At 44.0% G+C, this 14500-nt stretch overlaps 1 protein-coding gene across 2 annotated transcripts in view; it reads left to right on the forward strand.

Moving 5' to 3' along the window:
• Positions 1-14500, forward strand: part of slc44a5b (solute carrier family 44 member 5b) — a 46474-nt gene that overhangs the window by 8316 nt on the left and 23658 nt on the right. For both annotated transcript variants that reach the window (XM_084436300.1, XM_084436299.1), the window contains exon 2: positions 11981-12029. In XM_084436300.1, the coding sequence (XP_084292426.1) occupies positions 11981-12029 (49 nt within the window). The remainder of the gene's footprint in view (positions 1-11980; positions 12030-14500) is intronic.

Below are 14500 nucleotides of genomic sequence, written 5' to 3' on the forward strand. Positions count from 1 at the left end.
ATCTGACAGTCTGGGTTCCCCAGGGAGGAGCCCTCCACCCTTCCTCCCGATGTCAGCACAGTAAAAAACGTCTTTATCACCACTCTGTCGAAAACATGGCCATCAAATACTGTTCATGTGTTGTTAGTCAGAGAGCAGTTTACAAGAAACAAGTCGCCTAATAATTGTTTCATGCATACACGTTTTACAAGCGTGACAACAAAGATGTCAGTGAAATGTGAAATCAGACAGTAGATTACTCACTGTAACCATAGTATGCAAATCTCATCACTGAACAATTTGAAGAGTCGGGGTTAACCCTTCACCCACAGGAAACTCTTCTTCATCACAGGATGATGCGCTCACTCAATCAATCTCCAAACCCAAACCATTCTGCTACAGTATGTTTGTTATGTTTGGTCATTGTTAGTAACTGACTTCCCAGCCATACTTCCCAGCCATACTGGAGCACAAAAATGTTGGTACAAATGTTATCAATCACAGAGCAGGTTAATATTCTACCACAGAGTCTATAGTGGATGCCAAGTACATTATCTGCTAATAGAGGATCCCTGGATATTCAGAAGGTCGTTTTGCAGGCTGTGACTGCGGTCCTGCTCAATGAGTGTGAAAGAGCGCGATAGAGAGAGAGAGGAGGGGAGAGGTAGAGTGACTGAGATAGATGTTTGGCGGCATTTGTGTGCATTTGTGTGTGTCCACATCTTTAATGGACTGAAATAATTTAGCCATCTGGGGCTTTTAAACCGCTTGGATTTTTTGTGAGATGGATTCCAAATCCTCCCTCCTGCTTTGGGCCAGGCGGAGAGTGTAGGTTGTCTGATCAGCATTCTGTACCCTGAGGATGTCAGGCCCAGGAGGGTTCATATGAAAGAGTGTGTGTGTGTGTGTGTGTGTGTGTGTGTGTGTGTGTGTGTGTGCGTGCGTGCGCGCGTGTGTGTGTTCCCCCTTACTCAGCCCTTAAACCTTGGCAGTAGATATGTTTACCCTAAAGACCCATGACCTTCTACCAGACACTGCTTCCACCAGGGCCTAGCAGGCCCCCGTTTCCATGGTAACAGTCCACCAATCTGAGCGTTCCGTGTGTCTTCCAGTACCTCCAATAATAAGAAGTGATGACAGTAAACAGACCGAGTAAAAAGAGATGAGCTTCAAAGATAAGTTAGTGTGTTCTCTGTCCTCAGTGGATTTGCAGAAGCCAGTGCCTCATCAAATAGAAATGCATAGCTTCCAAACACATCAAAACAATCTTGCACATTGCTGCATATTGGTTAAACATTTGCAGGTAACACTTTATAATAACACTCAGTTATTATAAAGTTCTAAGACATGTATAAGCTATTAGTAGATAATGAACTAATCATGGACAAACCATATGTATACATTTGTAAATTATTATTAAATCATTTATATCTAAATTTGTACTATAATTTATAACGACTTGTTATCAACACATTTCTATACATTTACAGCTGATGAGAACATAATTTGTAAATGTACTATTTTAACATTCATAAATGATCTGTAGATCATGTCTTCCACATGATCAAACTTATTTGTAAATTACAGCAACATTAATAATGATAATGGTATCTAATATGTAGTAACATATTTGTAGATGTTTTGAGAAATGGATATGAAAAAAAAACCTCAATATATTTGTTCATGTTTAACAAACAATTTGTAAAACATTCTTACAAGATTTAAATAATTTGCAGATATTATTGCTATGGACAATCTGCATTTTATGCCTTTTATGGTAACTAGCTTTTTGGTGGCATACTGTAGCTGGTTAGGGCGGGGTCTGTCACACAGGAGGCCCGGGTTCAAATCCACCCCTTGGCAACAACACAACACACCACAACACAACACACAACACACAACAACACGACACAGACGAGATCAGACCCGTCACACTGCTGCTGTGATCCACAATAATAATAAAAAAAACAGTTGGTTTCATAAAAGCCAGATCGTTAGTGACAGGTGACTAAAAAGTCCACAAATAATTCATAAATATTAACAGATACTCTTCATTTTAGATTAGGAAACACAATAACATCTGCAAAAGATATTTTAGGAATGTACAAATCATTTGTTAAACATGACTTTCTTTCATATCATTTCTCAAGCTTTAATCAAGGAATAACTTATTTAAATAATTTACAAATGTGTTCCTACACATTAATTATTATTTTTTTAATGATGAACAAATCAAGTACAAACAATGTTGATAATACATTATAAATAATGTATGAATCATGTAAATCTTATACAAATTTAGGTCAATTCTAAATCAAATCAAACTTTATTTGTATAGCACATTTCATACACAGAGGCAACACTGCACTTTACAGAGAGCAATGGGAGGGGGGCATAGGTCCAGATGGAAGCAGAAAAAACAGTTTCACCAGGGGGCCAGAAAAGTGAGCTCTCTCACTTTTCTGACCACACTCAACGAGACGATCGAGCAAGCTCCTGGAAAATGTTGTCTATTGGCTAAGAACATATACAGAGCAGTAAACATGCGCTAGATACTTCATAAGAGAGACATGACTAACATGAGAGTGCACAAATAGTTACAGAGAAGTTGCCTACATGGTAGGCCATTATGTGTTAGCTATCCCTGTAGTCTCTAGTATGATTTTTAAGTGAATCATATAACAAAGCACAGTAAACACTAGCAGAACAGGCTAATAGAGAATGCCACAAAGCAGAGGTGGGGAAACAGAAAGCAGAGAGCCAAGGGTAAAAAAGGTTGGGGTAGGGGTGGCTGGATAGGCACAGCTGACGACACAGAGTGGGAAGGAGCTAGTCACGAGGAGGCAGCGGGCCTTTCCAGGAGACATAAGGCGGACTTTTGACAATGCGGAATGTTGAAGATTTCTGTGGGTCTGTGTTGAAGTGAGGTGAAATGGGGTGAGGATGTAAATGGAATGCACACTCACTGACCCCTCCCCTTCACCCAACGGCTTGTGAGTGTGAAAAATGGCGACCAATCAGTGTCCCAAAGGACCCAACCCAGGCTCTGCACCTGCAGTCATGGAGCTGTTTGCCTGGTCATGGCGTGAAAGAGTCCTGTGTTGCACAGTGGGGCTTGCGGACACTGGAGTCTGTGTCTGCATGTGCTGGAGAGGCTGTGTACTGGATGTGTTTACAGAGAGACGTTGAGCAAGGAGGAGGAGGGGGTCATGAGAGAGAGAGAGAGAGAGGGGGGGGAGAGAGAGAGGGAGGGAGAGAGAGAGAGAGAGCAAGGAGGAGGAGGGGGTCATGAGAGAGAGAGAGAGAGAGAGAGAGAGGGGGGGGAGAGAGAGGGAGGGAGAGAGAGAGAGAGCAAGGAGGAGGAGGGGGTCATGAGAGAGAGAGAGAGAGAGGGGGGGGAGAGAGAGGGGGGGGGAGGGAGGGAGAGAGAGAGCAAGGAGGAGGAGGGGGTCATGAGAGAGAGAGAGAGAGGGGGGGGGGGAGAGAGAGAGAGTATGGAAACATGGCAGAGCAACAACAGTGACAAAATGGTTCTCAGTGTATTTCTATTTCAGTATGGACTAACTGCTCCATTGTGCTCTTACCTAATCCCTCCAAAACGATGTTCAGGAACTGTTTTTCTGTAAGTGACACAATGTACCACTATGTTTAATCTGTCATTCTTCACCAGCCCTAGACAGCCCTGGACTTCACCAGCTCTGCATGGACATCCCGTCCTCACAATCAGAATAACACAATGCAGTGTGAAACAATGCCACAATTGTAGGTCTCCTACTGTAGCATTGACCGGTATTGCTTGTTGTAGTGATTCTGTGACTGAAGTCTCAGGGCCTGATCTACTAAAGGTTTGCACGTATAAAATGTGTGCAAATGTCTTAGTACCCGCAAAGAAATATGCAAGGTGATCTATAAACGGTGTGCAAGGGGGATTGCGTCCTTCAAGTGCAAAAATTAACACGCGCTATCCAATTAGTACGTTTGGCCGAAATGAATATGTAATAAGGGGTGTGCGTCCCCTAGCGTGCAAAATATGGGAGGAGAAAATGCAAATACGTAAGTAGCACGCGCACTGTGACTTATCAAGCCTGAAAGCTAATTGAGTGGTGGCGTTTGCGTTTGCAATTTAGCACCTTGGAAGGGCAAGTACTATTTGGCTCCGTGCAATTGCGCACACACATGGCGGCCGTTATAAGGAGAAGACAAAGGAGGCGAGCACGCTGAGAACGGGTGTTCTCCATCCGTGTGACAATGTTTGGGATGTCAGAGGAGAGGATAATCCAAAAATATCGCTTATCTAGCAATTCCATTCTGGGGCTATTAGAAGAATTAAGGGCTGATTTGGAGCCAGTCACAAGAAGAAGTCATACCTGCAATAACCAAACTTGGCTACTCCATTTTCTCGCAACTGGTTCATTCCAGCGTACAGTAGCTCTCGGTGCTGGGATTTCACAAAACAGTTTCTCACCTGTGCTTTCCCAAGTACTGGATGTCATGTTGCGCAGGATTGGCCAGTATATAAAGTTTCCCCGTACCCAGGACGCACTGATCGAAACCAAGCAAGGCTTTTACGCGGTAGCTGGTTTCCCCAGAGTCTATAAAATTACAAAGTCTACTGTGTGCTCTTTATTTTGTATTAATTAATTTGTTTTAAAGGAATATGCTCGTTTTTGACAACCTGGACCTTATTTACGACATATTATAAGAAGTTTGACTCACCCAGATCACTTTTTTGTTGTTCGGAGGCCTGTAGAAGAAATATAAAATCCAGCGCGAGCCAGTATATCCATGTAATGGCGGCGCACGGGGCATAGGGAATGCCGTTTCTCAAAATCCATTTTCGGCCGCTAAACGGTTGTTTTCATCAATCACATTGCATGAATCGACAGTTGATATTCCTCTACGCCAGCCATTGTTGTTTTGGTGCCAAATAAGGGATCTTGATCCTCTGTAACATGGTCTTTATAAGCCGCTCCCCCACTTGCTCCAGCACGCATGCGCACAGGCCAGCGCGCAGACTTGCTATTCTCCGTCTGTAGGCTACACTCGCGGCTCACATTGCAAGTGGGGGAGCGGCTTATAAAGACCATGTTACAGAGGATCAAGATCCCTTATTTGGCACCAAAACAACAATGGCTGGCGTAGAGGAATATCAACTGTCGATTCATGCAATGTGATTGATGAAAACAACCGTTTAGCGGCCGAAAATGGATTTTGAGAAACGGCATTCCCTATGCCCCGTGCGCCGCCATTACATGGATATACTGGCTCGCGCTGGATTTTATATTTCTTCTACAGGCCTCCGAACAACAAAAAAGTGATCTGGGTGAGTCAAACTTCTTATAATATGTCGTAAATAAGGTCCAGGTTGTCAAAAACGAGCATATTCCTTTAAATTATCCTAATCATTTTCCCACACAGGAGATCTGGGTTATATCCAGTGTGTCGTGTGGTTCTATAAAGTTACCGTCGAGCCAAGCTCTCATGCTAGAGGGAATAACAGTAGGCCTATTCTTTTTATGTTTGTGCGCTGCAGTAGGCTTAACTATTTCGTTTTGCAAAACTTTTTATTTGCCAGGCTTCACATAGTCAACGGTAGGCCTGTTTAACTTTTTTTCCCCAGGTGTGGGTCGGGATAAATGAATGGGTGTGTGTGAGCCGAGGGAGGGGGGAATCCAGTCTCATATAGAGCAATGTTTCGTTTTAGGTTCGGTTAATGTTTAGTCGGTTAACCTGGCCCCTCAAACAGAACCAAAGCATCATCTCAGTTCATATTTCATGTTCCTTGTAGGTGATAGCGCGTATCCCCTACAGCCCTTCCTCTTGACTCCAGCTCGTCCACTAAAACCTCTAATTCGGTCGCGTCAAATTTACTTTTGCGTTTGCGCTCCTCTTCCATGGTGCAATTGTGGGATACAACACGCAAAAGCCCTAATTTAAATAGTTTGTTATTCACACTTTTGCACCTGTTGCCATTCACACAATTATCTTTGATAGATCACCCGCAACACACATTCCAACTACACGTGCAATCTGAAGGACTGCACACGCAATTTTGCGCTCTTTATTTGGGATCTGAGTAGATCAGGCCCTCAGAGGCAGTGTTTCACCTCCATGCTGTCTTGTGGAACCAGGCTAACTGACTGTGTTGACCTGATGAATAGGAGGTGGATATAGATTAGCTGCCAGGTAGCAGTGAATCAAGTGTTGGGGTGTAAATATCCCCATGACTCCTGAGGTAAAGCCTAAACTGTTACAACCATCTCCATCAGCAATGCCACAGAAAAGATAACTGCTCAATCCCCCCCCCCTCCCCAAATGTGAAATACAGCCTCATGAAAAACACGACCAATAATGTCTTCCTCAAGCAGTGGGCTTCATCATTACATTCCGGGCTATTCTATCTGCCATTCTCCCAGCTCCCACGTTCTCAAGTCATTTCTCACCACTCAATTTCAACTCACTCACTCTGTCTGCAATCTGCCCGACTATTCACATGGAGGCAGGCCTAACCGGTCTCAGTGGTCTGTTTGTATTGTCAACCACTCAATTTACACAGTATGTCACACACACAACACTTAAGCAATGCATCTGGTCTGTCCACTGCGACTGCTCCAATGTAATTGTGATGTCCATATTAAATAAAAGTTTAATTCATTCATTCATTCATTCATTCATTCATTCATTCATTCATTCATTCATTCATTCATTTATTCACAGACAAAGTTAATGCTGTCGGACCACTGCTGTAGATTGACCGATACATGTGTTGCTATGGCAGACTGACTGAGGATGTATATGGGATTGGATGATGATGTTTATTGGTAGGCCTGTGTCTGGGTTCATGTTTAATTCCATATGTAGTCCCGCCTCGATGTCCCAGAAGGTAGCTATGATGATCATAGTTTAGTGCTGTGGCAACTGATAAAACAAAGTGAATGTGTGATACTTAACATGAGAATTAAGTGTGAGTGAAGGCAAGGCAAGGCAAGTTTATTTGTATCGCACATTTCAGCAACAAGGCAATTCAAAGTGCTTTACATGAGACAATAAAAGCATCAAGACAAAGTGCAACACATAAAAGGTCATATAAAACGAAATGCAAAAAAGGACACTCTTTTCTGAAACCTTCTCTCTCTCCACTGACTGAGGGGAGTGAGTGACATAAATGTGTCCAGAAAGCTTCGCTTCTGTAATACCTTCATCGTGCAAACTCTACTGTACTGCTTCAACATGATATGACCTAGCCCAGTGCCAGTAGAGGGGCCTATCAGTACAGTCAGCAGAGCTAACAGTGACGCTAGCTCTTACAGTGTAGAATGCCTGGCGGGCATTTTCCCTAACCCAGAAACAGACCCTCATTCGGCCTGACCCCGTATGCAGCTTATCCAATCTACTGCTCACGCTGCGCTTGTTCGCTGCAGTGCAGAGTCTACACAGTCCTCATCCTGCGCCTAGCCAAGCTGGTGGCTCAGCGATAAATGTTAGACATTACTCTGCTGTTGCCCTGGACTGGACAGAAATCAGTTTGGGGAGCTACAGTAAGCTGAAAACACATAAGAGCTTCAGTAGGCAGACTGCAGTGGTGAGTGCAGTCATAAAAGCAAATTCACCATGGGCCACCAATAATGTTATTTGTGTTTATTGGCAATAATCTACAATACTCTCTGAATATTTCCAGGTGGTGAAATAGACCTAGTAATGCTATTAAAGGGAGGTATATGCAAGTAAGCAGTACTGAGTACTGAGTGTGAATTTCCGATTCAATCTGTATGAGACTAATCAGTCAATAACAGTATTGACACCTCCCTGACTGTTGGTGTTCTGAGCTTGCGACCGTACCAACACCCTACAAACTGTCAGCTGACCACGACACACGTTGGCTCTCCTACCTACTCCACACAGCGGGGGGACGCAAAGACCTCTGAATCTGTTGCTCCTCCTCCTGCTCCTCATTGCGACAGTCTGTCCTCCTCCATCGACTCCCTTTATCTCAGTGTGACTCAGGCTGCTCCATACGAGCCGTCTGTTCCCACCACAAGGGCTCCCACATCGCACAGACCACAGAGGGTTTAAACATTCACACACCAGAAGATCAATGAAAGGATTTTCTTTTTTGTCTATTTATATTCCGTCTACAGTCCACGAGTCCCAATCTCTCGCTGCTTTGCTCTAATTAGCTCTGATATCAGTTAATTTGATGCAACCTGCTGGCCACGGGTTTATAGTTACACCCACCGGGATGTAAAAGCAACTTAAGGCCACTAAAGACTCATCACAGAGGACTGGACAGATTTATATTAGTAAATCAGCACGACTGTCCAGTTGTTCGCTCGCTGCTCTGGACCTGCTCTTGATGTAATGGAACGTGTGAATCTATAGAAACAAGAGGTCGGGTTGTTTCCGTAGTAACTATGGCTATGTCCTCAGCATAGTCCTCGTATCCATATAGATCTGTGTGTAGGCAAGTACTAATGTGCACATCCATGAAAGACCTTGGTGAATTAACCTTTTATAGTTTGTTTTAGTTGACTGTTAGAATACATTGTAGTGCAGGCATTTAGAAGTAGTGATCTCTCATGATTGATTATTGATACCCTGACGCAGGGGCGGACTGGCCATCGGGAGCCCGGTGCCCTGGCGCGCGAACTGGCCTGGCCCGCGGTGAATGGCCTGCCCCCCCTTAACAAATCGCGCAGCACCACCCCCATCAACAAGTCGCGCAGCGCATGGCTATTGTAGCCTACTGTTGCACATTGCAACAAGATTGTATAGATTGCAAGTCTATAAAACTTTATTGGAGTATGAAAAGGTTATAGAAAGGGAATTTAATTTTTGACATCTCTAATATAATACACATTTTTGATCCGACATACGCCAGTGGTTTAAGTGTTCAGGCCAGTAACTTAGAAAAGCCAGTGGCCCAGGTGGCCCAGTGTCAAATGTACCTTAATGCCGAGGCCTAAACAGCAAAGCAACCTACAAGTTATTACGCAATGTGCTCTGTAATGGTCTAGCTATGCCACCACCAGAGGACAATGTTAGTCTGGAGCCATGTCTTAAAGGTCTTTTGACATGCTCTGAGCAGCTATTCATTAACTAGTAGTGTGTGTGTATGTATGTGTGTGCGCGCGCGTGTGTATGTGTGTGTGTGTACTGTATGTGTGTGTGTGTGCTCTCGGTCTGTTAGGTGTGTTATTTTTGTATGTTATTTCACTATATGTTCAATATTACATTTTTCGGGTATAATGTGTTACCCAATTGACAATATTTTCGTATCCACTGGGCCAAACGCCTAACCCTGAAATCATGTATACCGTAGGCTTATAATAAAAAGTGTAGCTGTTTCCTATAGTGGTATATTGGAAATACCGCAACAAAAGCACGGACAAACTTTAAAAGGACAAACACGTCCAATGATGTCACTAGATGTGTTTGGCCTTTGAGGTTTTGATACGATTTATGCAATTCCATTTTCTATGTAAGTAAACAGCTACACTGATGACCAAAAAGGATTTGTTAGACAATGATCTGACATTTAAAAAAGAGCTAATTTCAGCTGTAGGGATTCTGTGACAGGAAAGGAGACTGACTGTAGCTTAATGTTGACACATTTCAGATTCCTGTGACAGGCACCAGATGGTCTGTGATTACTACGATGTGTTTGACCATGCCACAGGCTGTTTAGGATCCCTGGTATGTTTAAAAGAGTGGTATATGGTTTGTCTCATCTCAGGTAGACAACTGAGTGATGATGTCTGTGTGGTTATTGCTGTGCAGTAGTTCAATCAATTTGACTGAGCTTCAGCATGGCAGCTTTAATGAACTCGTTGGGTTGTTCCCTGGTTGGGACAGACATCGTCTGAATGCGTTGGGTGGTGTGGAGAAGAGAGCCAGGTGAGGGGGGGGCTGTTCGCCCCTATCTTTTTTGGGTGTGGGCTCTGCATGCCTTGGAGGATGTGGAGCAGAGGGTCACTTGAGGGGGGGGAGATGAGCAGAGGGTCACGTGAGGGGGGGGAGATGAGCAGAGGGTCACGTGAGGGGAGGGAGATGAGCAGAGGGTCACGTGAGGGGGGGGAGATGAGCAGAGGGTCACGTGAGGGGGGAGAGATGAGCAGAGGGTCACGTGAGGGGGGACAGATGAGCAGAGGGTCACGTGAGGGGGGACAGATGAGCAGAGGGTCACGTGAGGGGGGAGAGATGAGCAGAGGGTCACGTGAGGGGGGAGAGATGAGCAGAGGGTCATGTGAGGGGGGAGAGACACTTTCCTTCACGCCTATCTTGTTTGAGATCAAATCAAACTTTATTTGTATAGCGCCTTTCATACACAGAGGCAACACAATGCGCTTTACAGAGAACAAGGGAGGTGGGCATAGGTCCCACCCCTACATATTCCAGAGGGAAGCAAAAAAAACAAAAAAACAGTTTCATCCTGGGACCAGAAAAGTGAGCTGTAAATATTCTTCCCTGACCTCTCTCAATGAGACGAGCAAATGTTTGCCTATTGGCTAAGAACATTTACAGAGCAATAAACATGGGCTTAATACTTCATAGGAGAGACCTGACTATCAGTAGAGTTTCAGCAGTGGGAAAAGGATTAGGGTTAGTACAATGGAATAACGAATATACATAGAGAATGTACATAATAGATCAAATTAAATTACAAGAAATATATGTATAAATATAGGATACATACATACATACATACATACATACATACATACATACATACATACATACATACATACATACATACATACATAGACAGTTGACAGGAATCTTACCTGATGTTCATACAAAAATTACACGGTGTCAACATTTGGTGTCGGGGCCATGTGATTCCCTGTCAACTGTGGCGTGCGTCTTGGAGAGGTCCACCATTTTTTCTGAAGCCAGGTACTCGAGCCCCAAGCAGTCACACATGCTGATTTGTAAGAGCTGGGCACTGTGAGGAAGCCACGTAGGCAGTACAGTATCCTGGTTCCTCGCTCCGAGGCCAGAGATTGCCAGGAGTACTGTGTCTCCCAGGCAGACAGGCAGATGGAAGATAGCCCCCCTCACACTGCCTCTGTCTAGGTCCAAGCTGCTCTGAGAAATTACACCCTACATGTGATGATTCATGTGATCTCAGGAACACACAACAGACACTTGCTTTCACACACCCTCAAACATGGGTCACTAGGGAAGGATTGTGCAACAGCAGGGTACAGTCAGTGTCTAAGGGCTCACATGGGGATTCCCTGCTGTGGCCCAGATAAGGGATTTTACCTCAGAGAAGTGAGATGAATTATAACTCCCCAAATGCTCTCTGTCAAACGTTATTCCCCTGTTCTCGGTTAGCTTGCTAAGCACCCCAAGATTGAGAGATGCTGTGTGGGACTGGGAGATGACCCAGTTAGAGTGTCCTGGTCCATTGGATCTTTTGTTTATTACAGGACCACCATGTTATGTCTACTGTCACATGTTGTTGATTGACTCTTTCATTGATCTCTGTTTGCATCCCAGCTATCAAGGCCAGGCTGCCTATAACTGCTCTCTGTTCTCGTGTCAATGCAATGAGACTATTTCACACACTGTGGTAGGTGTGCTGTAATACTGAGTCTTTTTTCCTCATGCAGTACAGTATGAGGTTGTTTTCATGACCGTGTCACCACCTGTTGATTTTTGTTCCGTTTTAATTGAACTCCCCACTGACGTCAGGACAGGCTGCCCATCTTTCACCGCACGCTGAAAACTCTCCTCTTCAGGAAGTACTGCCCTGACCCTTCCTCCTAGCACTTATTGTAGCTGTTCTTGTACTTTTACTTTAGGTTTAACCTTTACTAGGTTAGGCTCTTAGATACCTGCTTAGAAAGAGATGCACTTATGAGTTCTGGTGAGTAGTAGTATAGTACGCTTGACTACCTATGTTGAATGTGCTTATTATTAGTCGCTCTGGATAAAGGCATCTGCTAAATGACTGTAATGTAATTTTTGTGAACCATCCAATCTGTTTCTCTTCCAGGTGAGCCTCGCAAGTTTGACCCAACTTTCAGAGGACCCATCCATAACAGGTACTGGATCCACTAGACTCCACCCACTTCACTTTAATTTACATTTGGTTGCAATAACTATTATGCTCCCATCATATTGCCTACATTTATATATGTAGCTTGCATGAAACAAACTGAGAGACCTGCAAGTGACATCTCATTCGTGGGGGTTTATTTTGTGGTCTTATGTGTACCACCAAGGAATATTCTGCTCTTTCAGAATTGACTAGGCCTGTGTTCACCAAGTCACTAACGTTGATTAGATTTCTGAATGCTGTTGATTTCAGTCATTATACCAGCTTTTCTGTGCATCCCCCGGTCTCGGTGCTGATAGATTGATCATTTGTCAGGGAGCGTTGAAGAATCAACCTGAGTGCTGGCAGCTTCCTCCACTCCATGACACCAATCAATAGCCATTACTCATGTGGGTGGCTGTAGTTAGTCCAATGACACACATTATTACCCAGCCAGACACCCAAAACAACCCTAGCCTTGATATCACAGTCAACGCATGAGTGAATTACAATGTCTTCTTCTGCACCTGATTTATGCGTTAGTACATAGTGTCGCCTACGAAACAACATTGGCAATATTGTTACATCTTGTTAGTTAGATTTTTCTGGAGTCTGTGGGACATTCTAAATGATATCATCCACGGAACACCATGTTGTTACATTGTAAAAGAACTACAACCTTGTGAAAATCCTTCTCAGGGATGTTGTGAAAATCCTTCTCAGGGATGTCATTGGGTGGTTTCAACAGCACAATGGGTTTCATTTCCACGAGTGTTCACGGCCAGTTTGACAGGGCGCTGTGAGAGGACGTCCCCCCCCCCCCCCCCCCCCCCCCGAGCCTCCTTCTCACACTCTCCAGACCATTTCACTCCTACAGCCGTGTGAAGACACTCAGAAGTGTTTCTCTGGCTCAGAGGCGTTTAAAATGAGAACTAGGACACAACAGAGTCTCAAGCCATCGTATTTTCACGCCAGATTACTCGACCGTATATAGAGTCCATATCTGGTGGTTATTGATCAGTCCGTCCTCTTATCTGCAGAAAGTATTTAACTGGATAACTAATATTGCCTGTCCCCAAACTACTAATATATTCCCACTGTATTGGCATAGGGGAGCAATTAAATGCAGCACTCTAACTGCACTACACAATGTAATGCCTTTCTGTTCCACCACACTCTGGACACAGTAATAACTCTATCCTGAGCCCTGGTCCTGAACACACGAGGCACAATGCAGCAGCGCATATTTACAGTGTTATGATACAATTACAGGGATGGGAATAGATTTTATTGATCAATGCCATTAACTATCATCCTGCTTATCGGTCCGATTCTTTATATTCCCTTATTGTGGAAGAAGAGTGGGCCTACAGGTTTTCAACTGTTTTATTATTTCTGAGTCTGAACACAGTGCAGAAACAGAATATAAAAAGGCATGCATGTCTGCCTAAAAACATTGATTTTGAACATGTGAAAATTATTTTCAATGTTCTTTATCTTTTCTTTTTTAACAGAGTGGACATATGACATTGTATTGTAATAACTGTCAGAAAAACGTGCTGACATTGATTCCGATTCTTTAACGATTCTGGTTATCGATCGATTCCATCCCTAATTACAGTATAGAACTCTAAATAGTTTAAAACTCTGGCGCTAGCCTACAGGGTAATGAAAGGAATAACTCCCTCCTACCTCCAGGCCATGGTCAAACCCTACACCCCCTCCCGACCGCTGCGCTCTGCTACCTCGGGGCGACTGGTTTCCCCGTCACACCGAGGCCCCTGCGGTCGATCGACACGGCCACGGCTCTTCTCTGTTCTGGCCCCTGCGAATGAAATTCAAGTCTCACCAATGTGTTACACCCAATTTGCCTTTTTCTGTTTATCCTACTTGATTGATGTTTTCTGAGTTTCTCTCAGTTTATTGTTTTACAACCTTTGTGAAACTGCCTATTCCTCCGTTCCCAGATAATCTGTTTAGATAGAACATTTGGTCTGTGACGTCACTCCCCTTTACCCTTTGTCTGAGTGCCCGTCACCTCCCTCTATACGAAGTTATAAAAGAGACCGCACGACTGAGTCCCAGTACTCTTGACCAGGTTACACTTCCTGTTTCGAGTCCTTTTTGCAAATCGTAACAGAATAAAACTATTGTCTTTTGTTTGAAACCAGCTTGAATCGACCACATCGCGTGTTCTTTTGAAATCTACCTTAAACCAAGTATATAAATACTTTCATACCCCGCAGTGGTGGAACGAACAGCCCACTGACGTCAGGACAGCAGAGTCACTGCCCATCTTTCGTCGCAGGCTCAAAACTCACCAGTTCAAGAAGTACTACAACGATCCACCCTCTTAAGCACCTATTGTATTTGAGATTGCTATTCTTGCACTTTGCCTTCAGCACTAGATTATGCTCTTAGTCACTTGTTTTAGAAAGGAGATGCACTTGTGAGTTCTGGCAAGTAGTAGTACATTGT

Source organism: Borostomias antarcticus (assembly GCF_949987555.1).
Source record: "Borostomias antarcticus genome assembly, chromosome: 3".
Classification (NCBI taxonomy): Eukaryota; Metazoa; Chordata; class Actinopteri; order Stomiiformes; family Stomiidae; genus Borostomias; species Borostomias antarcticus.